A 26,367-nucleotide genomic window follows, 5' to 3' on the forward strand; every position below is an offset into this window, starting at 1 on the left:
AATATATTTATTCACTCACAGCAAATATTACAAAAAGCTAAATAGTTCCAATAAAACCCAAACAAAATATGAATTACGTAGATCAGGGGATTCAAATCTGGACACTTAGTTACAATCATTAGAATATAGGACATTACCAAATTATTTTTCTCCACAGATGGGTTCTCTCTCACCCTTATTGGCAATCTGTGATCATTTGTACCAATTGTATGTTTCCAAGAAAAATGACTGATCTACATGCAATCGTTTTTACTGTAGTTGTTTTGACTGCAGTTCAATATAATAAAAATTACCGTGAAATTAACTCATCTAATGCACTTAGGAATTGCATGAAGTCAGATAAAAAAAAGAAAAAAAAATCCATAAAATGTTAACTCAATTAAAACTTGGGACTACAAACGATTCTCCCTTTAACACAAACTACCACCTTAAAGTCATGGTTCCACTTACATTCACCTCCTCACACCGGGGCTCCTCTGCTAAAAAAAACTATGCAGATTTACTTTCCAAAAATTATAAACAGTTTTGCACAATATGGCCACCAGTGATGTCATCGGGGACATGGAATCCTTGCGTCGTGTTAATTACAGCTCCATGAAATGACAAGGTAGCAGTCCCTATAAGACGAGGTATTGCTATTTTTTTTATCTACATCATTTCATTGAGCTGTAATTAACACAAGGATTCAGTGTCCCCGATGACATCACTGGTGGCCACATTCAAACTAAATGTACTGTTGATAACTGTCAAACTAAATTCATGTGTGCAAAACTGAGTTTTTGGATACATGGGAGATTATGTGCAAAATCATACGCCATTGTTTTTTGGCGGAGTGTCCCCTTTAACATCAAAATGTATCTCATAGTTAGATTTGGCTTTAGATTCTTGTGCACACATTTTTTCAAAACGACATGCCGTCACAATCTTCCGAGCGTTTATGAAGAAAAAAAACGCGGTCGTCGTACTCTGTGGCACCGCTTGCCACGCCGCCTCTTCCAGGCAGAGGAGCGCCAGAGAGACACGGTGGCTCCTGGGTGGATGGATGGATGGATGGCAGTCACATCATCCAACAGGCCCACGAGAGCTCCTCCAACCTCAACACTAAATCACATCGACGTCAGTCTGAATGCTCGACAGGAGCGCCGAGGAGCCAAGCGGCGTCGTTCTCCAACCCACCGTTTCTTAGTCTCCTAGAAAGTCTCAGTCTCCTTGCATCATGTAAGAAAAAGGCTTAATAGCTCCCTCCTCATCCTCGTCCTCATCAGTGGAAAACAGCTCGTCCTCGAAGAAGGCCCCGCCGAAGCCGTACTCCTGCGCATGGACCGACGCCTCGTTCGACATCAGGTGAGGAGAGCCCTCCACGAAATCCGCAAACCTGCGAATCGCATGAACGGTGTTTTCATGAGTAACAAGTCTGGGGATGGACTACCATGGCTCGGTTATATCCGTTTACATGCAAGTTGTACACAAGTGTTTCTCATCATTTGTATTATTAACCCTTTCACCACCACACTACAGAAGGTGTGGTAGTGAAAGCTTAACCCTTTCACTACCACACTACAGACGGTTAACCTTTCACTACCACACTACAGACAGTTAACCTTTCACTGTGACAATACAGAAGGTTAACCCTTTCACAACCACACTACAGAAGGTGTGGTAGTGAAAGCTTAACCTTCTGTAGTGTGGTAGTGAAAGGGTTAACAGTCTGTAGTGTGGTAGTGAAAGGTTAACCTTCTGTAGTGTGTTAGTGAAAGGTTTACCTTCTGTAGTGTGGTAGTGAAGGGTTAATCTTCTGTAGTGTGGTAGTGAAAGGTTAACCTTCTGTAGTGTGTTAGTGAAAGGTTTACCTTCTGTAGTGTGGTAGTGAAAGGTTAACCTTCTGTTGTGTGGTAGTGAAAGGGTTAATCTTATGTAGTGTGGTAGTGAAAGGTTAACCGTCTGTAGTGTGGTAGTGAAAGGGTTAATCTTCTGTAGTGTGGTAGTGAAAGGGTTAACGTTCTGTAGTGTGGTAGTGAAAGGTTAACCTTCTGTAGTGTGGTAGTGAAAGGGTTAACCGTCTGTAGTGTGGTAGTGAAAGGTTAACCTTCTGTAGTGTGGTAGTGAAAGGTTAACCGTCTGTAGTGTGGTAGTGAAAGGTTAACCGTCTGTAGTGTGGTAGTGAAAGGTTAACCGTCTGTAGTGTGGTAGTGAAAGGGTTAATCGTCTGTAGTGTGGTAGTGAAAGGTTAACCTTCTGTAGTGTGGTAGTGAAAGGTTAACCGGCTGTAGTGTGGTAGTGAAAGGGTTAACCATAGTGTGGTAGTGAAAGGTTAACCTTGGTAGTGAAAGGGTTAATATGTGCATTTCGTCTCCAAGGACCTTTTGGGGGACTCCAGCCGGGACACGGTCCTCCAGGGGCTGAAGTCGGGGCTGGAGCAGTACTTCCGCAGGTCCTCCAGGGCTCGCCGGGTCTCCTCTTCCCCCTGCTTCTGATACTCCTCTTCGCTCAGGAGTCGACGTGGCTCCGGCTTGAAGCCTAGAGAGGGTTTGATTTTCCTGCAAGACAAAACCAAAAATCGCTCAGAGACTACGGTGGAAGCCACATGTCACGGTGTGCACCAATCAGAGACTACGGTGGAAGCCACATGTCACGGTGTGCACCAATCAGAGACTACGGTGGAAGCCACATGTCACGGTGTGCACCAATCAGAGACTACGGTGGAAGCCACATGTCACAGCGTGCACCAATCAGAGACTACGGTGGAAGCCACATGTCACGGTGTGCACCAATCAGAGACTACGGTGGAAGCCACATGTCACGGTGTGCACCAATCAGAGACTACGGTGGAAGCCACATGTCACAGCGTGCACCAATCAGAGACTACGGTGGAAGCCACATGTCACAGCGTGCACCAATCAGAGACTACGGTGGAAGCCACATGTCACAGCGTGCACCAATCAGAGACTACGGTGGAAGCCACATGTCACGGCGTGCACCAAAGGGACGGTCCGTCGTAAAAACATAACTTAGAATGCTATTCCTGTATGCTTTCGCAAACTCAATATTTTAAAAAGATTTTCGATCATTTAAAATACGTATATTGCTGTGCATCGTTATGTCCGTGGAGGGAGACATAATAAAGATCGGTAGCACGTGTGACTCCACACACAATATGTTATCACTGCTGCTGCCAGTGTGGTAGTGAAAGGGTTAAAGGTCCTGTGTCGTGCTATTCACTATTTGGGCAATGTTACACAATTCATGTGAGTCTATGGAACACATCTGTAAGGTTTTTCCCCACAAAATGCATTGTTTTGTATTTCTAATCAAGTACTCTAAAGCAGCATTTTTCCACTTCAAGATTTCAAGCTGTTTTGGGCTGGGCTCCGCCCATACGCGCTTTGAGTGACAGTCACCCACAGTCTGCACTGGCAGACAGAGAGAGCGACAGAGAGATAGAGATAGTAGAGGATACTAATTAATTTCGCCGCGGGGGGCATAATCCCACGGGACAATGCATTGGTAACTTGTTTCAAACGACTATATACCCCTGTGAATATAATTGCACAGGTCTGTACGGGCGTGCGCAATGATATTTTGCAGCAGTTTGACAGTGATACGAGAGTGCTCCTGCACCACGTGCGTGTGTGTGTGTGTGTGTGTGGGGGGGTGCTCCTGTCCCTCTCTCTCTCTCTCCCTCTCGTTCTCTGCCTCTCTCTGTCGGCACCCGCGCCACGTCAACCCGTTTGAGGAAGTGTCTGTATTTCCACGCGCTACAACCATAGTTAGTTATGCAGATCAGTGCCTTCTTCACTTCAGCAAAACAGTAAAATCAGAATGGCTTAGTTCAAAGGGCGGTTAGGTGGCCGAGCGGAGATTGCGTTCGTCACCAGCCCCGGAGCTGTGAACTGGATTCGCCTGTTCGAATCCAGCTCACAGCTCCGGGGTTGTCACCAGCTTGGCTGGCCGTCTGCACTAATACAATTGGCTGTATTAGAGGGTGGGAGAAGCTGGCGGGGTGGGTCCGGGTCGTTGTAAACAGCGACTCCTACAGTTCGGTTGGGGCGCCTGCTAAGCGCGGATAGGACTCGAGGGGGATAGTGTGGTCCTCCCACACGCTACGCCCTCTCGATGAGAATCCGCGCTGCCAGGTGAAAAGAAGCGGTGATTGGCTGGACGTGTGTCGGAGGAAGCACGTGGTAGCCTCCACTCTCCCAGATGATCTGACTGTGGGGGGTAAGTGCGCAGCGACCAGGAAGGGACTGGGAATTGGCATACGACTAACATTGGGATGGGAGAAAATCGGAGGAAAATGGAGGGGGAAAAAGACCAAAAAAAAAAAAAAAAAAAGAATGGCTTAGTTCACTGGGGGAGGATATTGTCTCAACTGAATTGGAGCAATCCGCCAAAATGAAAGACACAGACCCCATTGATACAAACCCCCATTGCTAGAAAACAATGCTAAACACTGGAAAAGGCCATTTATAAGACAGGGGACCTTTAAGATGTGTTTAGATTTCCCTAAACACTACTCAAGAGATCAGACACCTACCGCCACGTAGCGGATGCCAGGGAAAACACTGACTCAAATCAGACACCCACCGCCAGCACCAGGGAAAACACTGACTCAAATCAGACACCCACCGCCAGCACCAGGGAAAACACTGACTCCGATCAGACACCTACCGCCACGTAGCGGATGCCAGGGAAAACACTGACTCAAATCAGACACCCACCGCCAGCACCAGGGAAAACACTGACTCCGATCAGACACCTACCGCCACGCAGAGGACGCCAGGGAAAACACTGACTCCGATCAGACACCTACCGCCACGCAGAGGACGCCAGGGAAAACACTGACTCCGATCAGACACCTACCGCCACGCAGAGGACGCCAGGGAAAAGACTGACTCCGATCAGACACCTACCGCCACGCAGAGGACGCCAGGGAATACGCTCCCGACTCAAAGATCAGACACGTAAAAAACTGATGTACGCCAGGGAGAACGGGTAATGCAGGTTCATGGTGCAGAGGGCGGCGAGGATGATGGCGAACGCCACCTGCTGAACCTGGACTCCGGCGTAGATCAGCAGCAGGCCGAACAGCTGCAGCGTCGAGGAGAGGATGTTGATGCTCCTCTCCTCCACCAGGGGGCCATGGCGATAGCTGACGAATCCCACCACGCCGGTGTAACCTGAGGAGCAGGAGGGGGGGTTACCATCTGGATGCTTCCAACCAGAGCACCGCTGGAAATGCCAACGAGTACATTTACCTTTTTTGTAATTTAGCTGAACGCTTTTATCCAAAGAGTCACAAGTTCTGTACGACAAGTCAGCAGGAAGGGTACTCTTTCAGTCGAGTAACAATGTTCATCAAAGTGTTGAAACTTGAGTGCCGCAGTGATGACTGCATAGTAGAGACATATTAGTATATTAGGAAGAGTGCATGATAGTAGAGGACAGTAAGAATTTCAGATATTGATTGAAGAAGTGTGTTTTTACTAGTCAACAGAGAAAGATAGGTTGGGATTCGGCTGTCCTAACTGTGGTGGGAAGTTCGTTCCACCATTGTGGAGCGAGGACCAGAGAATAGGCGGCTTCTCTTTGATGACCCTCCCGGAGTTCAGATAGGAGTGGGTCTTGAGGGAGTGTAGTTAGAAGATGCAGAGCGTAGGGGTCTTGAGGGTGTGTAGTTAGAAGATGCAGAGCATAGGCGTCTTGAGGATGTGTAGTTAGAAGATGCAGAGCGTAGGGGTCTTGAGGGTGTGTAGTTAGAAGATGCAGAGCGTAGGCGTCTTGAGGATGTGTAGTTAGAAGATGCAGAGCGGAGGGGTCTTGAGGGTGTGTAGTTAGAAGATGCAGAGCGTAGGGGTCTTGAGGGTGTGTAGTTAGAAGATGCAGAGCGTAGGGGTCTTGAGGGCGTGTAGTTAGAAGATGCAGAGCGGAGGGGTCTTGAGGGTGTGTAGTTAGAGACCATTGACCAGAGGTAGACGGGAGACGTTCCCTTCACTGCGCGATATGCCAGGTCGAGGGCCTTGAAGCGGATTCGTGCGGCGAGTAAATGTTTTTCCACTGCCGATTCTGAGCTCTAAACGTGAAAATATTGGCTGATATTGACCATATTCACACGGCGGCCATTTTGCTCTTCTGTCATGCTCAGGTTAATTTCCACCCTGTTCGCACGGCTAATTGAGCAACGATCTGATTACTTTTACTGTATAGCATAGACTTAAACCATTAGCTTGGGGTTTATGGATTCAATTATTGAAATAGAATAAATTATTCACCATTAGAGATTTAAGATCCATGTGCCAAAAACACTCTGGGATCTGGGAAAACATGACTCCTGCCCGCCCCTAATATAAACACCAACAATAAACACCAACATTCCAACTTACAGACCCACACTTCTAGTAGTAAGTGAACAGATTAAATGCTATTTTTCTTTGAACACATTAACCACTGATTTTCAACATGCATATCGTGAAGGACATTCAACAGAGACTACTTTAACCCAAATGACGGATGATGGGCTGAAAGAGATAGATAAAAAGAAAATAGTTGGCACTGTCTTGCTCGATTTTACTGCAGCATTCAACATCATTGATTACAAATTCTTACTTAAAAAACTTGAATGTTACGGTTTCTCCTTATCTGCATCATCTTGGATTCAAAATTATTTAGCAAACCGGAAACAACGTTTTTTTTGTTACTCAGAAGTTAAAACGGTAAGGTGTAGAGTACCCCAAGGAAGTTGCCTTGGGCCTTTGCTCTACACCATATTTACAAATGACATGCCTCTTGCCCTAAATAAGTCCTATATTTCAATGTATGCGGATGATTCAACAATTTACACATCAGCCTCTACAGCCAATGAATTAAATACAGTCCTAAAGGCAGAGTTGCAATCAGTGATGGAATGGATAAAGAATAACAAACTAGTTCATTTATTTTTTATTTTTAAAGATTTATATATATATTTTTTAGCGTTTATCGCTTTTCCTGGTCAGACATGACCGACAGATGCAGTGAGGGTGAAACGGGAGAGAGAGCAGGGGAAGACATTCGGCAAATAACGGCGGGTCCGGGAATCGAACTCGGGTCGGCCGATCCGCGACGCAGCGCGGTACATGGTGTGCTACTGGAGCGCCATAACAAACTAGTTCTAAACATATCAAAGACAAGTAGCATAATTTTCGGTTCAAACCATACTCTTAAGAACGAACCCAGTTTTGAAACTTTTGATAAGTGATGTGGTAATTAATCAAGTCCAGGAGACTAAACTCCTAGTAGTAACATTAGACAGTAAATTGTCATGGTCACACCATATAAAAATTGATGCACGATATATCGGCCGCCGATATAATTAGGGCTGTCTTAAATACTTCGAAGCTTCGTTCGATGGCACAAGCTTCGAACATAAAAAAAAATCAAAGTAATTTTTTTTTTAATATATATATTTTTTTGCCTCCAAAATCTTGCGCCTCCATTCCAATGAAACTAAAGTTAGCGGCGCCTTCCCGCCTCCATTCCAATGAAACGAAAGTAAGCGGCGCCTCGACTCCATCTCTCTACAACAAGCACGTGGAGATTATCTGTGTTGAAAACAACAAGGACATGTGCAGCAGACATGTCGACGAAGAAGCAAAGTAATGCCGTTTGTTATTTAAGACTATGTCGGACAGATTTGTGTTCATTGTGCTGCTTTTTTAAAGTGTCCCGACCCATATAAAAATATGTCTTAATAAAACGTGCTTAATTAAGTCGAATTCTGCCTTTGTCTCCATCAACTACATATAAATATTTATATAATTGTTTGCTTGATAGACGAAGGTTGCAACATAATTATGTAATGTCATGTCGTTGGCTGTGAGCAGCCCCACTGCACCCAGGCAGCGCAGCCGAGTGAAACCTTGTTGGCTGCGTCACAGTCACGAAAGGGGCTACTTAATTAATTAATCCAATCCACTTTATTTATAGAGCACATTTAAAAACAACAAAGTTTACCAAGTGCTGTACAAGTCCCACAACATATAATAAAAAAAAAAAAGCTTCGCCCCCGAAGCTTCGATTGCAAAAAAAAAAAAGCTTCGAAGGTCAGCCCTAGATATAATATCGGTCGATATGGCAGTTTTTTTACACATCGGTACTATCGGTCCGATATCATTGTTATGCCGATGATACTCAACTCTTCCTCTCCTTCCCTCCCTCAGATATCCACGTCTCTGAGCGGATCTCGGCCTGTCTGTCCGACATCTCCGCCTGGATGACGACCAACCACCTCAAACTGAACCTGAGCAAAACAGAATTGCTCCACCTGCCGGCCAAATCCTCCCCCCTGACCGACCTTTCCATCACAGTCGAGAATGCAGCTGTGACCGCGTCCCCGACCGCCAAGAACCTTGGTGTCGTCCTCGACGACCAGTTGAACTTCTCTGCTCACATCGCAGCGACAACCAGAACCTGCAGATTCCTCCTGAGCAACGTCAGAAGGATCCGCCCCTTCCTGACAAAAGAAGCCACCCAACTCCTCGTCCAATCAACAGTCATCTCCCGCCTCGACTACTGCAACACACTGCTCGCTGGCCTCCCGGCCACCAAGCCTCTTCAACTCATTCAGAACGCAGCGGCTCGCCTGATCTCAAACCTACCGAAGTCGGCCCATGTCACCCCACTTCTTAGGGACCTGCACTGGCTCCCCATTGCTGCACGTATCTGCTTCAAGGCGGCAAAGGGAACCGCTCCCGCCTACCTCCGGTCAATGGTCTCTAACTACACACCCTCAAGACCCCTACGCTCTGCATCTTCTGGCCGCCTCAGACCTACTCCTATCCAAGCTCCGGGAGGGTCATCAAAGAGAAGCCACCTATTCTCAGTCCTTGCCCCACAATGGTGGAATGAACTACCCACCCCAGTTAGGACAGCTGAATCCCGTCCAATCTTTCGCCGTCGACTAAAGACGCACTTCTTCAACCATTATCTGAAATAATGAAAAAAAAAAAGAAAAAAAATCTAACCCTAACTAACCTTACCGTCATGCACTTGTCCTAATAAACTAACCTACACTGTAACACGCACCACTTTGATGAACATTGTTACTCAGCTGATACTTGTACCCTTCCGGATGACTTGTCGTACAGAACTTGTAAGTCGCTTTGGATAAAAGCGTCAGCTAAATGACCAAATGTAAATGTAATGTAATGTAATGATATCAAGATAGGACCGATATGGGCCGATATTAAAAAAATAAATAAAAAAACATGTTGTGGCCTTAAATAGTTTCAAAATATCAGTAAAAAAAAAAAAAGCGTTTTGGAAAATAGCTCTTTATTTGATTATCATAAAAAAGTGTTTTCTATACAGAGATATCGACATCGGTTATCGGTATCGGCCACAATTTTCACATCGGTGCATCACTATAGTAGTGAAAATGGGAAGAGGGATTTCTGTTGTTAAAAGATGTGCTCATTTGTTACCACTAAATTCTATCAAACAGGTAATTCAAGCTCTGGTTGTCAAATCTTGACTATTGTCCTGCAGTATGGTCGAATGTAACGACGAATAAACTGAAAAAAATTGCAAATGGTACAAAGCAGCACATATAGCGCTATGCTGCGAGTACAGAACTAATGTTGCAGCGATGCACAGTTGTTTAACTTGGTTACTTGTCAAACATAAGTTACTCTGCTCACTCCTTGTATTCACTAGGAATATTCTTGTTACAAAGATCCCCTCAATTTTATATAACAATTTCCATTCCACCAGACATGCTTCTGCACAAGGTTTTACACTTCCAAAAGTGAGGTTGAATGCAATGAAGCGAACCGCCATGTTCTGTGGTATGCAGGAATGGAACTCTTCCCAGACATGTTAAGCAGGAGAATAGTAAATGTCGGTTCAGAATATTAGTAAAACAACATTTTCAACCAAAGAAATGGACATTTCCTAATAGATAGTGTGTACGTAAATGAAAATGTATGTGTCTGATAAAGAGATAGGGATATACGTAGATGAAAAGGTATGTGTCTGATATGGATATATTATTAGAAGATTGTATAATTGGTTGATATGAACATAGATAATGTATGTAAAAGCTAAATAGTATATTATGCTGTATTGTATTATGAATTAATTATGAGTAGGTATTGTTGTATTGTATTATGAATTTGATAAGGAGTATTTATTGTTGTTTTAATTGTCTGTATGCCATGTGAATGTTGCGAGTGTATAAAGTATGTAACTGTATTTGACGTGTTATGGACCCCAGGAAGAATAGCCACAGCACTGCTGTGGCTAATGGGGATCCAAATAAACGTAAACTTCTACAGGAGTAAACAGGCACCTACACATAGTTATGAGCACGATGAGAGAGTATGAAGTTTAAACTTCCATTAACAGTGCAGGTATTGTATACACACTGTACAGAAAAGATGTTTTTTTTTATACTACTTTCACAACCATACTAGCAAAAGGAAAACACATAGCGACACTGAACTGGCGGCTGAACTTGTGCGCCAAATAAAATTCTCACCCAATTTAAGCTCTCGCCAGATGCACCAAGCTCCCAGTAGCCCCGCAAAAAACAATGACTTGAATACAAAAACATTTCACATATTTAATCAAAGTAACTAATAATCAAAGACTATGAATTTAATACTTTAAGACTTAACACCCGCAGATACCGCCTTAAAGCATGACATTTCACTAGAAGAAAGCGCTCCTGACTGAGAGATCAAACACCTACCGCAGCGCAGAGTACGCCAGGGAAAACGCTCCTGACTCAGAGATCAAACACCTACCGCCATGCAGAGTACGCCAGGGAGAACGGGTACTGCAGGTTCTTGGTGCAGAGGGCGGCGAGGATGATGGCGAACGCCACCTGCTGAACCTGGACCCCGGCGTAGATCAGCAGCAGGCCGAACAGCTGCAGCGTCCAGGAGAGGATGTTGATGCTCCTCTCCTCCACCAGGGGGCCATGGCGGTAGCAGACGGCGAAGCTGACAAATCCCACCACGCCGGTGTAACCTGAGGAGCAGGAGGGGGGGGGGTTACCATCTGGATGCTTCCAACCAGAGGACCGCTGGAAATGCCAACGAGTACATTTACTTTATTTTTTTTTATCCACTTTCTCTTCTTTTTCTATTTTCCCCCATCCCAATTCCATTGTGCCAATTCTCCCCTCCCGTCTTGAACGTTGCTCGCATATGCCCCCCACTGGCCGGTTGTAGGGAGGATAGAAGCCTTGCATCACGTGTCCCCTCCGGTACACGAGGAGGCAGCCTGTCACATCTTTTCACCTGCCAGCGCGGACTCTCATTGGCGAGGTGCAACGTGTGGGAGGCTCACACTACCCCCACCATTTCCTGTCTCTGCTGTGCAGGCGTCCCCAACCGACCTGTAGGAGTCGCTGTCCACAACGTCCAGATTACCACCCATCGACTTCTACCCGCTAATTCTGCCAATTGAGTTAGTATGACGGCCGGCCCAAGCCGGAAGCAACGCCGACAGCCGGAACCGAACCCGGTGTCTCTTGCGTTGGTGAAGAGCGCAATGTCCGCTGCGCCACCCAGCCGCTACTACATTTACCTTTTTTGTAATTTAGCTGAACGCTTTTATCCAAAGCGACTCACAAGTTCTGTACGACAAGTCAGCAGGAAGGGTACAACTTTCAGCCGAGTAACAATGTTCATCTGTGTGGTATCCTACTCCAGTATCAGTGTGGTATCTACTCCAGTATCAGTTGGTATCAGTGTGGTATCTACTCCAGTATCAGTTGGTATCTGTGTGGCATCTACTCCAGTATCAGTTGGTATCAGTGTGGTATCTACTCCAGTATCAGTTGGTATCTACTCCAGTATCAGTTGGTATCAGTGTGGTATCTACTCCAGTATCAGTGTGGTATCTACTCCAGTATCAGTGCATCTGTACAAAACAAGCAAATATTCAATAAGGCAGAGAAAAAAGCTGGAATAAGAAGGAAGCCCTGAAAAATGTATAAATGTTTTCAACATCCCTTGTTCAACCAGGATAATTTAGTCCGTAACAAATACAGGTTTACCAGAAATCTCAGCTGGGCAAGAGGGGGTTAACAGATGCATATTGCAGCTTCAGACACACACAGAAGACTATGTACAGATAAAAAGGACGTCGTGTCCTGGTATGTGTCCATGAGATCTTTGTGAAGAGATCGAGACACGCGTTCAATTCACATTAGAATCAAGTTTATGTATATATATTTATTTATTTTAAATCCAGGGAAGATTGACAGAGTACATTTGCTCTTTTACAACAATACCCTGCAATGCGCTCTGCCGCTCTCACAGTTCCAACCTTCATCAGGCTAAATTTGAGACATTTTAAGACCTTTTTAATATCACTTAGAGCCAACAACAAAGCTGATTCTATTTTACATTTATTTCTGTCCAGCGCCTTGCGTTTACTCGTTTGCACCTTTTCATTAATTTAAAAAAATATATATTTATGGGCATATTCTTGGTACTAGGGATGTGCGTGACTGACCAAAATCATTTTCGAATAGTCTACTGTTAGAAATATTCGAAAATTCAGTCGAAATGTTCTGTTTGTTACATTTTGAATTTATCATTAAAATCAAAGGGTATTGCACAAAATAGGCACTTCAGATAATCCTTCAGAACGTTGATCGGCTCAGCTGACCGACAATAAATCAAAATGACACCACTCACCATCGTAGCCTATAATAACAGCATTGCATTGGCCTATCAACCGGTTTTAATAAACAAACAGAAACAGTAGCATGCATCTTTTAGATCAATTAGGCTGCCTCTAAATATAAAAATGTATTAATTAAGAATTGTTTACAGTTTTTTTTTTAATAAAAAAAAAAGATTATTATATATATATTTTTCGACTCAGACATGAAAATTGAATGTGGAGACTGGCACGACTATTCGAAAATTCTAACTCATCCCTACTTGCTACCTTATTAGACAGGGCAGTGAAAACAAGAGAGAAGGAGAATGTCCTGCAACTACAGCTACAGTCACACTGCAAGCCTTGGTGCTCAATGTATTGCTCATATCACATTCTTTAAAAGAAAATTACATTTCTTTTTTAATGTGGCCAAGATCAGATTCCAGTGTGAACCGGTCACTGCTCCTGAACTGGACATGAAAAAGATAAATTGTGACAAATGTTAATCTAGTGCAGGGGTGGCCAACCAGTCAGAGACTAAGAGCCACAAAAAAATTACTGTGGTACCACAAAGAGCCACACCATATACCAGCGTTTCTCAACCTTTTTTTTCAGTCACGGCACCCTTCATGTGTTTATAGGTCTCACCCTCTGGCCTCTGAAGTTGCTAATGTCTTTTTTATTTGGGCCTCACAGGGTTAAAAGTACCCTGTGAGACCCACGGTTGCAAAATTACAAAATCACTTTTAGCCATTTAAAAAAATAATGTTTATTTAAAATTTTTTAAAGGGGAACTATTTTACGATTTCTTTCACTATTTGGGCACTTTTACACAATTCCTGTGAGTCTATGGAACACCTAGGTTTTTTTCAAAAAAAATGCATTGTTTTGTATTTCTAATCAAGTACTAAAAACCGCATTTTTCTACCTCAAGATCTTAAGCCGTTTCGAGGCTGGGCTCCAACCACTGTGTGGCCTGGTGCCAACTGCCACATCAACTGCCACATTATTATGCAGCTGAGAAATCTCTGACATCACAGATATGCACATTTTCAGATGACTCAGTTCAGTGAGGGTGAATATTGTGAGAGGAGAATTGGAAGAAATCGCCAATATGAGAATTAGAGACATATATCCTATTAATATAAGTCCACATAGCTAAGAAACAATGGTAAACACTGAAAAAAGCCATTTATAAGATAGTTCCCCTTTAAGCACATGTATAGTCAATTGGTCCTGTTGTTCAGCCTCACAATGCTATTTGATAGTAAATGTGTTTATATGTCCCACCCTCTGGCCTCTGAAGTTGCTAATTTCTTTTTAATTTGGGCCTCACAGGGTTAACCTCTTAAGCCCGAGATATACAGTAAAAGTGTATATTTTCAGCATTATGTTTGTTTACCAATTATTTTAACTGTTATTAGTGAAATATAAGATTATAGAAATCTCAGGGCATTGAGTCGGAAACCAGTGCATATTGACAGAAGGAAGTGGCACAGCCAAAAGTGAGTGTAGTCTTTTGAAGGAAGAGACTCAGGGCTTTCAAATTTCGAAAAACTACCCTACCCAGCTCACACCAGCCCCTGTCAATCATCTGACTTCTGGATTTACTTTTTAATTTCTCTTATTTTTTGGGATTATCTCCCACAAACCTGAACGTTATTGCCATAAAACAGAACGCAGTTAGTTTCTCTACCTTTCTGTGAACGTCTTGCAAAAAACGGTGTTGCAATATGATGAAGAATGGTGGAGAAATTTACATTATAAAAAAGATGGCAGAATTCAGTACTGTATCTACAAAACCTTCTGTTTAATCATCTTCCCTTTATTCATTTGCTTAGATTTTTCAGGTCTGGTCAATTTTAGCATGGTGTTATTTACAGTCAAAGATAATTTTTTTTTTAAATAGAATTGATATTCTCCTTTGGTTCATTATAATTTACTCAAGCCTAGTAACAGACACACTATTTCTGACACTGATCCATATATGTCCCTAGATTCAGATACCAAGAACATGCAAATGGACCATTTAAAAAAAAATTGTAAATGTTTATTCTACGTCCTTATGGAATGAGTGACATAAAAAAAAAAAAAAAAAAAAAAAAAGAAAAGTAAAAAAAAAAAAAAAAAAACATTTTTTTTAAGGATGGAAGAGCCGCACATTGACGGGCAAAGAGCCGCATGCGGCTCGCGAGCCGCGGGTTGGCCACCCCTGATCTAGTGTGACGTGAGAGTCGCACGACTGTTCAGACTGAGGTCACCTTGCAAAATATCAGACCTGTATCTGATTCAGGACCACATTATGAAAGTGGCCCGAATCAGAATTGAAAAAGATCGGATTCCATGCGATTTGTGCCGTTCACACTGTCGTGAAAGAATCAGATCCGAGTCACATTATGAGCAAAAATAAATTTAAGATCTGGGCCACTTTCTTTTGCAGTGTGAACTTGGCCTCAGGTCTCAGGTCAGTTTGGAACCTGGCATGTTACCACTACATGTTACTTTAGTGTGGTGAGCTGCCACATCTCTCAGGTCTCAGGTCAGTTTGGAACCTGGCATGTTATGGTATGGTATGGTTTAAAACTAGTGCCGTCAATAGATTACAAAAAAAGTAACTAACGGAAAGTAGACCAATCGCAGCCACTCTTATTGTCTGGGACCAAATACGGCCACGCCCCATTCCCAGTAAGAAGTGGGAATCTCTAGAATGGGTTTCGGGCGACGCTGTATACGGAAGTGGCTCTCAAGGTGACGATTAGACAACACTTTCTGTTGTCAGTAGATGGCAGCATTGGTTTAAAATTAAAAGGTGAAAATGTTGAAAACTACATGAATACATTTCCCATGAGCGTTAGCACAGGTCACAGGTCACTGGGATGTGTCTATTCTTTGACGCGATCTGAACAGCATTAAACTATTAACGGGACCTCAGTACAGTGACCGCGAATGGTAAACTAATTATCTTAACAAAAGTGCATCATTAGCATTACGTTTGTTGTCTAAAGAGAAACATAATGGTACAATTTAAGATTTTAATGTTATCCGCATATAAAAAGGACAAATAAGGGGAGCTCCAGTAGCTCACCACGTACCGCGAGTGCTATTTCAGCGCCGTGGACAACCGTGCTCGTCACGGATCTGGGGCTGAGCGCGTTCGAATCCCGGACGGCAGCCGTGCCTTTCCCAGAGTGTCTTCCCCCCCATCTGAACCCTTTCAGCCTGCTTCTGTCGGTCGAACTTGACCAAGTATGAATGCGATGAAAAAGCGATAAACGCTAAAAGAACCAGCTGACTGATCAAAGTAAAAAAAAAAAAAAAAAGACAAATAAAACATTGTTAATTTGTAAGAAACCCCAATGAAAACGGCGCAGGGTACGTAAAATTTGCTATTGTTATGAAAATGTGATAGAATCCTATAAAAATGTGGACGCACTTGGTCACCGTGACGTTAATTAATCTCACAATTTTCTGTAATTAATCTACATTAAAAATTGCATTTTTCTACTTAACACATTGGGCGCCGGGGGTTGTGCCCATCAAAGTACCCAGTCTGCCACCGTTGAAAGCCTATGGAGATGTTTACCTTCTTTGCAGGGCTATAACTTTTTAAATTGTATTGCTATATTGACATTACTATGGCCCATTCAACATCGATTATCTATCGTTCAGGATGTGGGAATGTTATATTTTTTCATTCATACATTGTTGTGTTAATAGCGTCGAGAATATAAGTATGTTTTAATCTTTTCTGCTGTAATTCCAAAAACAGTAGTTATAGGCCCTGAAGCATATGATAGATTATCGATTGGCGTTTCTTTCCTATACACGCTATATTAAAAAATTCAAATGTATATAAAAATGTAAAAAAATAAAGTTATTATTATATGATCGGTATACATTATGCTTCATCATGCGTGAAGATAAGGGGGGGTCGTTTATAATTCCTTGATCGTCAGTAACGGCTTTATTTAGTATGGGTTGATATATTGATCAGATGGTTTGCAGTGAAATGAATAAACAATCGGGTTGAAAATAACATTACTGTCCTCTTACCGTTCGCCGATGAGACTGGAGGAAAAAGATCCCAATTATTTGACGCCGATCTCCTAGATCAATTTCCGGTTTGTATGGCGCAATAAACGCAAAAATCATATTGATTATTACGTTTAGAAAGCGATCCAAATGCACTATAGTGTTTGTCTGGATCCACGTAACAAGATATCACTGCCGGAGGGATTTCCTCGACGCACCGATCGGCACTTCCGGTTTTGGCAAGAGTGTAACTCGCCCGACCATCCACCAGGCGGCGGTATTGAGGCGTTGCAATCTCATACAGGGTCCCACTGCAGTCCGGAGGTTGGCTAGTTGAATTATGAATGCCATGGCGAAAAAATTTAATATTGATCCCAAAAACGGCATAAGTCGTTCTTGGCGTTCAACGCATGGCGGGAAAAAAACGGTGTAACTCGTTCTTGGCGACCAATGTGTTAAGACCGAAGCTTGTAACAGATATTTACTTGAGTAATATCATGGAATTAATGTAAAATCAACACAAAGAAAGTATATTTAGATTCAAAGACTATTTTAATAGCTTTCTTTGAATAGTTTCTCTGCTGTGAAATACAAATGTTCAACAAAACCATCAACATTGACTCAGCTAGACCTCTTTCTTATATCCGCAGCGCTAAGATTGAAGATGTTTCACTCAATAGATTAACACTTTAACTGCCAGAAGACGAGTTTAGACGTCCTTCCCCGCCATGCTCAAGTTGCCGAAGACGCCGTAACTCGTCTTTGATATCAATATTTCAAAAATCTGTGATCGGATTCATATTTCCCATCCGCTGGCCTGAGACCCACCAAAAAGCCCCACTGAACCCTCTAGCGGTTCAAGAGCGCCATCTGGTGGCCGATCGGCGCAATCGCCTAACAGGAAGTTACTTGGACGATGTGCTGTTCACCCATATTACTTCCGGGCACTCTGTATAGGTTCCGGCACTCTAGCTCGTCACAATACATAGCGATCCGTTGCCAATAACTCGATAAACAACATGATTTGGACGTATATACTATTATACAAGCTGGAAATGGACCGGATATTTTTACATCCCATAATGGAAAACTGTCTACCCCACGCTGATCGCCCAACGGCCCGCGGAGACTGGGGTGAGTTTTAGCGTGTAATTTTTCCGTGTTCGACACTAACTGCTATGATGAACATTTTACCCACATTAGATGAATGGTATAACGCTGCCCACGGAATTATAAACGCCCCCTCGCCCATCCGGTCAACATCAGATGACGAGTAGTAACTTCCAGAAATCAGTCCAGTTGGATTTTTTTTATATCGCGCCGATTGCTATCAAACTGTATTTGATCATCAATATAATGCATTTGGGGCTATAAATCACGTTCTGGAGAAAGCTGCAGAAAGAGATGAAAACATACTTATACTTTAGATCATATTTTAGTATGAATATGTGAATGAAAAAGTTTAACGTTCATACACCCTGAACAATACATATAGGACATTGAATGGGCCCTAATAATGGCAATTTAGCAATAGAATTTAAAACGTTATAGCCCTGCAAAGAAGGGGAACTTCTCCATAGACAAATAGAGCTGGCAACCTATGTTATATCATGAATTTAGCCTTAGGCAATCAAAGTGTTAATCTAGATTCAGGGTTTCCCATTAATTACCTAGGCTCGCCACAGTCTAATTTTTTCTTTCTTTTTTAAATATAAAGTTTGCCAATAGGGATGTATCAGTAGTATTGGCAGTGGTAGTAGTCGTAATAGTAATCCACAATATTTTTTTATTTTCAAAAAAATAAACCAGTTCAACACAGGTAACTACTTTTGCTTAATTTCTTTGATGGCTCAAATGTATGCTCTAGTGACCCAGTGGTTCCCAATCCTCTCCTCGAGACACCCCAGCCGTTCCATATATTTGTTAAATTCCACCACCAGCACACCTTGATTCAACTAATAAAGGGCTAGTTAAATTGAATCAGGTGTGCTGGTGGTGGAATTTAACAAATACATTGAACGGCTGGGGTGCTTCGAGGAGAGGATTGGGAAGCACTAGTCTAGTCGATTTTGTGTTTTGAGCACAAAGTTCATCATAGATATAGCCTCTTTATTTTGCTCTCAAAGTGCACCAGATTGATTTAACTTTAAAATGTACCAAAAAAAGAAGTTCCGGGGGGGCATGCCCCCGGACCACCCTAGAGGGTCGGAGGTTCACCCCCCATAGTCTCTGAAAATCCTGTGGGAAACAGATTAATTTATTTTAATGCTTTAAATAATTTAAATTAATCTCCAAAAGTTAAAGCATTAATTTTGACAGCCCTATTTAAAACAAAAAGATGCTGCTGCTGCCCCCCCAGCAGAGAACAGCATTAAAAAGGACCTTGATAGAAGACATGAAGAAGTGACCTGCTGATGTCGAAGGATCTAAGCTTCCTCAAATTAAAAAGCCAAGACTGGGCTTTCTTGAACACAGAATCTGTGTTCTGCCTCCAGTCCAGCTTACTGTCCAGGTGAACGCCAAGATATTTATAGGACTGGACTATTTCAACCTCCTAATGATGACAGGAGAGACATTCACCTTCTTCCTACTGAAGTTGATGACCAACTTCTTGGTTTTTTCAATGTTTAGTTCCAAGAAATGTATCGTTACCACTACATGTTACTTTAGTGTGAGCTGCCACATCTCTCAGCTATAACGACTATATTTACCCAGAGCCAGGTGCCAGTGATCCTTCAGAATGTTCTGCAGGTTCATGAAGACGAGCTGGATGATGTACACCGAGAAGGACCAGCCGCCGACTATCAGCACGTAAAAAGGGCTTTTCTGTGGCAAGAAGTCACAAAACAAGAAGTCACACAAGAACAAGAAGTGACACAACAAGAAGTCACACAAGAATAGGGTTGGGTACCTTTCACATTTGAACAGATACCGGTACCTGTCAAACGATACCGGTACCCAACGGTACCCTTTTTCTGTACTTTAGTCTCTAAAAATGTAATCTACCTACTACCCCTGTTGTAAAAAAAAACATCCAAACTTCAAATGATTGTTGTCTGCATCTAGCTTTGTAAAGTGTAACAACACTTGCGTGCGACCGTTTTCGGCTTGCCATTGCCCCGACTGCTTTGTTGTTGAATCAAGTCAAATCCTAGGTATATTGTGTGTGTGAACGTGCGGCACACTTCATAGGTTTCATTAAGTAAAAAAATATATATATTATATATATATTTTTTTTTTACAGTACCGAAATGTGGCACCGACGGATCTCACGTGAATTCGGTCGGTACGCTTAAAAGTACCTAATTCGGTTCGGTCGGTACCCTTTAAAGTACCTAATTCGGTTCGGTCGGTACCCTTTAAAGTACCTAATTCGGTTCGGTCGGTACCCTTAAAAGTACCTCATTCGGTACCCATCCCTACACAAGAACACATTAAAACACCAGGTCAAGGTATTTCTGATGATTAAAAGGATAAATGAATACTTGAAAGTATTAAGATAAGATAAGATATTCCTTTATTGATCCCCTTGGGGATATTCAGGCATCATAGCAGCATGGGGGTACAGGTAGTAGAAGACACGATACAGGTCGCAAAAATATCGTACAGTGGAGAAGTAAAAAATAAAAATAGAATAAAAAATAGGCAGTGTAAACAATATAACAATATAATTGACTCTGGGCATGCGCAAGTAGGCAGTGTAAAAAGGTCAAGGTGCAAGATGAGGGTATGCCCTCTCTAATTATATTTTCCCTACAATAAATATAGTTACAATATATATATAATCTAAAAATGCTAAATAAAATGCTAAATATACAACAATTTGTTGTGCGTGTGTTTGGGTAAATGATCATTCGTTCATTCTTACTTTCGGCATAAGGCGGGCCATGACGAAGATGAGGATGATGAGGGAAGCTATGAGGCCTGTGCTCATGCCGGCCGTGTAGTAGAACACCTGACTCCTTGTTGTCGCCATGGAAACATAAAACAGTCAGTAATATACAATGGTAGTAACATTTTCACCAGTGTAGCTCATTGGGTACTTGTGAATAACTCACCTGCTCATAGACTCCGCGAAGCAGAAGAGCAGCACTCCAGCCAGGAACACCATGAACAGGTAGACATCAAACTCTACAGGGGGGACAACAAATATCTGACAACTTGACTTAATCCTCTTTACCCCCCGTTGGGGGGCATAGGGCGTCCACCAGAGCTCTCCATCTCAATCTCTTCACACTCTTCCTAAGTCAGGGCTGTACGCTAAGCTTTTTCACTAGGGGCACACTTGCTCCAAAAATAAGAAATTTAGGGGCAAAGAATATTTTTTAGGGGCAAGTTTTTTTAATAACAATTTTACCATTATAGTGCAAAAAAACATGTTCCTCCTGCCTCATTACTGTGGTCCTTTTATTTAAGATTTAAGTGCGTTTGTTTTCAGGTTTGTATCTTTTATAATGAACCAACTGAGAACGTGTGTAAATCACTGTGTATATGTGACCTTTATTTTGAAAACCGTGTTGCGACGCAACCTTGTTTACATTTGCGCTTTTGACAGTGAAATGTTCAGTTCAACTTAGCTCGAAGGAAAGACTAATCAAAAAGCTTTAATTGACCCATATGAGGCTCTTACTGTAGGACTTTGATTGTTTATAGAAGTGGAATGTAATACTATGCAAAACGAGAAATAAACTGTGATTTTACCAGCAGTAAGTTGCAAGCCACTTTCATACGGGGAACAGTGACAATTATTAGTATTATCTTATTTGCATATTGTCTCATTATTAGACAGGTTGATACTTTATTGATCCCCGGAGGGAAATTTAAGTAGACAGTATTTAAGTATTGAAAAATGTCCTAATAGTGGGCTACTCACCTAATACATGGCTGAACGTTAGAAGTGTCCGTGTCCCCGTCATTGTAATCATCACTGCCAGATCCGACTTAATTTAACCGGCTATGGTCTCTATCATCTCTCCACATCGGACGTGGTTGTCATAAGATGGACTGATATTCGCTCCGTTGTTCTTGCAGAGCAAAATTAGCGGCTTAAACTTATTGAAAGGAAGTTCTTATTTGGCGATGCATAGCCCACATTCAGTTTTGATGGTTCGCTAGGAATTATGGGATTTGGTGTTGGATGTATGGACTCTACCAGACGGGGACATGGTATTTAATCGCACGATAGACTACAACTACCAAGTTGCGTGGCCCAGATTCACTTCACACGCAAATCTTTTTTTCCACACAGGCTATCGCAGTAAGTTCATTTGCAGACAGATTCTTTCATAGCACCGCGACATAATGTCGCACTGTACAGCCCTGGTTGTAGGCTAATGTTTTACTATTTTTGTTATCCAATTTGTATGGATTAATTTAGGAGTGAAATGCGAATGAAGGGTTGAAATCACTACTCGCAAGGTTGCCCCCAAATATTATTTTCCACTCGCACGGGCCAAATTAAGGGGCAATTTGCGATGATCTCGTCGCAGTGTACAGCCCTGTAAGTGTATGCCCTATCCAATTCCACTTTCTCCTTTTGATGGTGGTAGCTACACTGTCCTGATTTGTTATCCTCCACAGCTCTTCTATTAATTTGTGGTTTTGATGGGCCACCACAGCTTGAGGATGTAGCACAGGCATTTGTTGACAAACACCTGGATCTTGACAAACACTAATACTATACACACAATATCTGACAACAGTAGCAGCTTATAGATACAAAGAAGCACCGCTAGACGAATACCGATCTGGGGAACTGTAGATAGAATGTTTCTTCAAAACAGAAGATAATGGCAGTCTTGTTTTTTAACCTTATTTTATTCATTATTATTTTCTCTCTCTTAGGTAGTAGGAGTTTGGTTTTAAACATTCTGATATATTGTAAGAAAGGGGCAGAACTAGATGAGCTGCACCTCCTTCTGCCCCGTCTCCAACTCATCCTCGTTAGTTTTTCTACAGATGAAGACGGACTCGTTTGTTTACGTTTACATTTTGCCTTTACCGTGTGATTTGTATATATTTGTTGCGTTTGAGATAAATAAAAGATTAAAAAGAAAGCGAAAAATCCTTCTCGTCACTTACTGCGAATGGGCTTCACCGTGTACAGAGTGTTGGCGTCTGCGGGGTGGATCTTGAAGCACGTCTTCTGGCTGAACAGGCCGACGGGGACGGTGGTTTCGTTCGACTGCTCCTGTATGAAGGTCTTCACCAGGCCCCAGAAACTGAACTGATCCAGCTCCTGCAGTCGCTCCTCGTCCGCAGCCACCGTCACCTCCAGCTGCTTCGAGCTCCACACTCTGACCTATCAAGACATTTAGTCATTTAGCTGAACGCTTTTATCCAAAGAGACTTACAAGTTCTGCACGACAAGTCAGCAGGAAGGGTACAACTCTTACAGCTGAGTAACAATGATCATCAAACAGTGCTGAAACTTGGGTGTTGCAGTGTTAGAATAGAATAGAATAGAAAATACTTTATTCATCCCGAGGGAAATTTGCCACTACAAATCGCTCACAGTAAACATTTAGGTAGACAAAATAAAAGTCACGAATAAGAATAAAAATAAGCCTAAGAATAAAATACGGTGCAGGATATACATTTCCTATGTTATGTATATACATTCTAATATAAACTATACAGTAAATATACACAGACATACACATCATGGCAGACTTTGATATCGGCAAATATCGTATCGTTGTCCAAAGAATCTATATCGTAATGAAACTGGTGATTCCCACCCCTAGTGCATAGTAGTAGAGACATATTAGTATAGTAGGATGAGTGCATGATAGTATAAGACAGTAAGAAGAACGTCAGTTTTCCCCCCCCTCCATTTCAGATATTTGATTTGTTGGTTTCGGCTGTCCTGACTGTGGTGGGAAGTTGGTGGAGCGAGGACCGAGAATAGGCAGCTTCTCACGCAAGACATCCTTGATTATTATTATTATACTGATAAACCATCTCTCACAAGATAGCTAAGACCACCATAGGACAAAAACATATTCATTGTATTCCCACAGCCCGTCATGCCTACCAACATGGCATAATGCAGGTCATTGGCGGTGGTTGTAATTTAACGATAACCATCCGTTATTATATAACCTCTGCAGTCTGTACAATAGCTGTATGATAGCCTGTACAATAGTGCTGCATATACACATTTATATTTACTATATATATATATCCATAAATGTCTGAATATACCTGCATATAACCCTTCTATATACCTACTTACTTATACACCTGCATATAACCCATACAGCTCTGCATGATAGCATGTAGAATAATGCTGTATACTATATATATATATATATATATATATATATATATATATATATATATAGACATCCGTCTGTACATACCTGCATAATAATCCTTTTTACATATCTGTAGATACTATATCTATATCTGTACATTTCATACCTACTCTTACTAGTTATGCTGCCAGCCAGTATGACTTACTATTACTAACAGTGTCTTTATACCTGTATCACTGTACATTTTTTATACAACTCTGTACATACATCGATTAGCACCATTACTCAGTACAATAGTACTCAATTATATATTTTATATCCAGTTTAATCACCTGTATATTACTATTGCACTTTACCGTTACATTTGGAATCTGGTTGGATGCCAAACTTCTTTTAATTGTACTGCAAGTGTGCTGTATGATGACAATACATTTGAATCTAATCCTTTTTTTTATCTACTTTTTCTCCCCATTTTTCTATTTTTCTCCCGCCCCCAATTTCGTATTGTCCAATTCTACCCTCCCCTGTCTCGAACGCTGTTAGGCCATGCCTCCCACAAGCCGGCTGCAATGTGGACGAAGCCTTACATCACGTGTCCCCTCCGGTACTCGAGGAGGCAGCCGTCGCATCTTTTCACCTGCACAGCGCAATCTCTCAGCGGCGAGGGTCTGCGTGGGAGGGACACGCCGCCCTCGTCGCTTCCTGATTCTACTGCGCAGGCGCACCAACCGACCTGTAGGAGTCGCTGTCCACAACGTCTGATCCCCACCCACCAGCTTCCCACCCCCTAATACTGCCAATTGAATTAGTATGAACGACCAGCCAAGCTGGTAGCAACGCCGAAAGCTGGGCTCGAACTCAGCATCTCCTGCGTTGGTGGCGAGCGCCTTGCCCACTGCGCCACCTAGCCGCGACATTTGAATCTAATCTAATTACAATCACCTGTTTTTCTTACCAAGATACCTGCCATTTAATTCATAGTATTCTCACACAACGTCTTTTGTCACACAATATGGTGCAGCAGGGCCACAGCTCTTTGGCCAGTTGTCATTTAATAATGAGAATCACCTGCTATTTTATTTGCTGTCGTTTTGTGAGTCATGGTGTCTGTGATCGAATACTATGAATTGAATAGAGGGCGGCTATGTGAAGAAATTGAGATGTGGCAAGACAGCCAGGCCACACGTTAAATGGTTTAATAACTAACCTGTATTCTTGTCCATGTCTGCTTCCAGCCAGGAACGATGGAATTGATGTAGCAGAAGCGATTAGACCCCGTGTACGCAGATTCCTGGCCATCTTCGCGGACATGGATCACTTGAAGCTTGGAGCCTGTGTTTGGTGCAAGAGAAGAAGACACGGTCACGTGGCCATCATGAACGATTGATTGAACATTTTATTTAACAGATTGCAGAATGGGTACAAATAGTACAGCAATTGTTAAGGGGATGCAGACCAGAGAGACTTTCGTCTTGTTTACATCAGGGTCCCCCATTTTCAATTCATCATAACATATGACATACAGGTAGACAGTACTGCTGATTGATTGAAAACTTTATTAACAGATTGCAGAATGGGTACAGTACAGTACGGCTCAATACATACAATTTGTTAAGGGGATGCAGACCAGAGAAAGACTTGTCTTTAGTCTTGTTTACATCAGGGTCCCCCATTTTCAATTCATCATAAATACAGATCTATACATTTATGACATACCAGATTTACAAATACAGTACAGTTTGTGATACGAAAAGAGTCTAATACAAAGAGAGTTCAGTATATACATTTGAGGGGGAAGAAACTGTGTTTGGTGTAAGAGAAGAAGACACGGTCACGTGGCCATCATGAACACACACCACAGTTATAGTTATCTTGATTATGTTACTGGACCTGTATTAACGTGACCGTTTTAGCCCAGAAGAGAGCTAACAAGGTTACCGTTAGCTAACGTGCGTAGGAGCAGGTGCGTTATTCCTTAATTAGCCGAAATGTAACTTAGCTTGGAACAAGATCCCACCGCTCTTCGGTTTTAGGTGTAAACGTGTAAAACGTTACGGTTAAGTTACAATAACTGCCAATATGATTTATCTATGTCAAGAGCAGACAAGACACGTGGAATAATACGTTAGTTGGACATGTATCTCCGTTCTGAAAACTTAAAACTCCAGCAAACAAAGCTGACGGTTGCACGAAGAAGCTAACCGTCACAACGTCCCAAACCAAAACCTACTTTCGTTTCGAGAGTAGCCTCGTTTTCGTGTCAATTCACGTCTTTGCTATTGAACCTAAGTTACATCTTACCTGTGGCTTGGCGTGATATTTGAGGTAAACAAAAAAAGAATAGCAGCAAAGCCATTAAATTTGCACTTTTGGTAAGGAAACCGCTTGTTCTTTTCATGCATCCCGCCATGATGGCACCCGG

At 42.4% G+C, this 26,367-nt stretch overlaps 1 protein-coding gene across 2 annotated transcripts; it reads right to left on the reverse strand.

Moving 5' to 3' along the window:
* nemp1 (nuclear envelope integral membrane protein 1) lies at nt 1–26,367 on the reverse strand. 2 transcript variants are annotated; one of them, XM_084332881.1, is made up of 10 exons: nt 26,247–26,367; nt 25,153–25,277; nt 22,768–22,987; nt 20,745–20,817; nt 20,555–20,648; nt 19,398–19,512; nt 10,782–11,007; nt 4,911–5,177; nt 2,361–2,537; nt 1–1,375 (listed from the first exon to the last, which is right to left on the reverse strand). In XM_084332881.1, exons 1-10 carry the CDS (start codon nt 26,353–26,355, stop codon nt 1,201–1,203), a joined length of 1,581 nt encoding a protein of 526 aa, XP_084189007.1. In that variant the 5' UTR covers nt 26,356–26,367; the 3' UTR covers nt 1–1,200. The 2 variants fall into 2 exon arrangements, with proteins under 2 accessions (XP_084189007.1, XP_084189008.1); XM_084332882.1 differs by lacking the exon at nt 4,911–5,177.

This window comes from Notolepis coatsorum (genome assembly GCF_963971535.1).
Source record: "Notolepis coatsorum genome assembly, chromosome: 17".
NCBI classification, from domain to species: domain Eukaryota; kingdom Metazoa; phylum Chordata; class Actinopteri; order Aulopiformes; family Paralepididae; genus Notolepis; species Notolepis coatsorum.

What these genes read in the sequence shown, in the direction of transcription:
- nemp1 (XM_084332881.1), bottom strand. Translation starts at nt 26,355, where the DNA reads ATGGCGGGATGCATGAAAAGAACAAGCGGTTTCCTTACCAAAAGTGCA. An exon ending in TTCGCGGAGTCTATGAGCAG is followed by an intron (nt 20,649 to 20,744) that starts GTGAGTTATTCA and finishes GGCGACAACAAG; the next exon opens with GAGTCAGGTGTTCTACTACA. An exon ending in TCACTGGCACCTGGCTCTGG is followed by an intron (nt 11,008 to 19,397) that starts GTAAATATAGTC and finishes CCTGCTCCTCAG; the next exon opens with GTTACACCGGCGTGGTGGGA.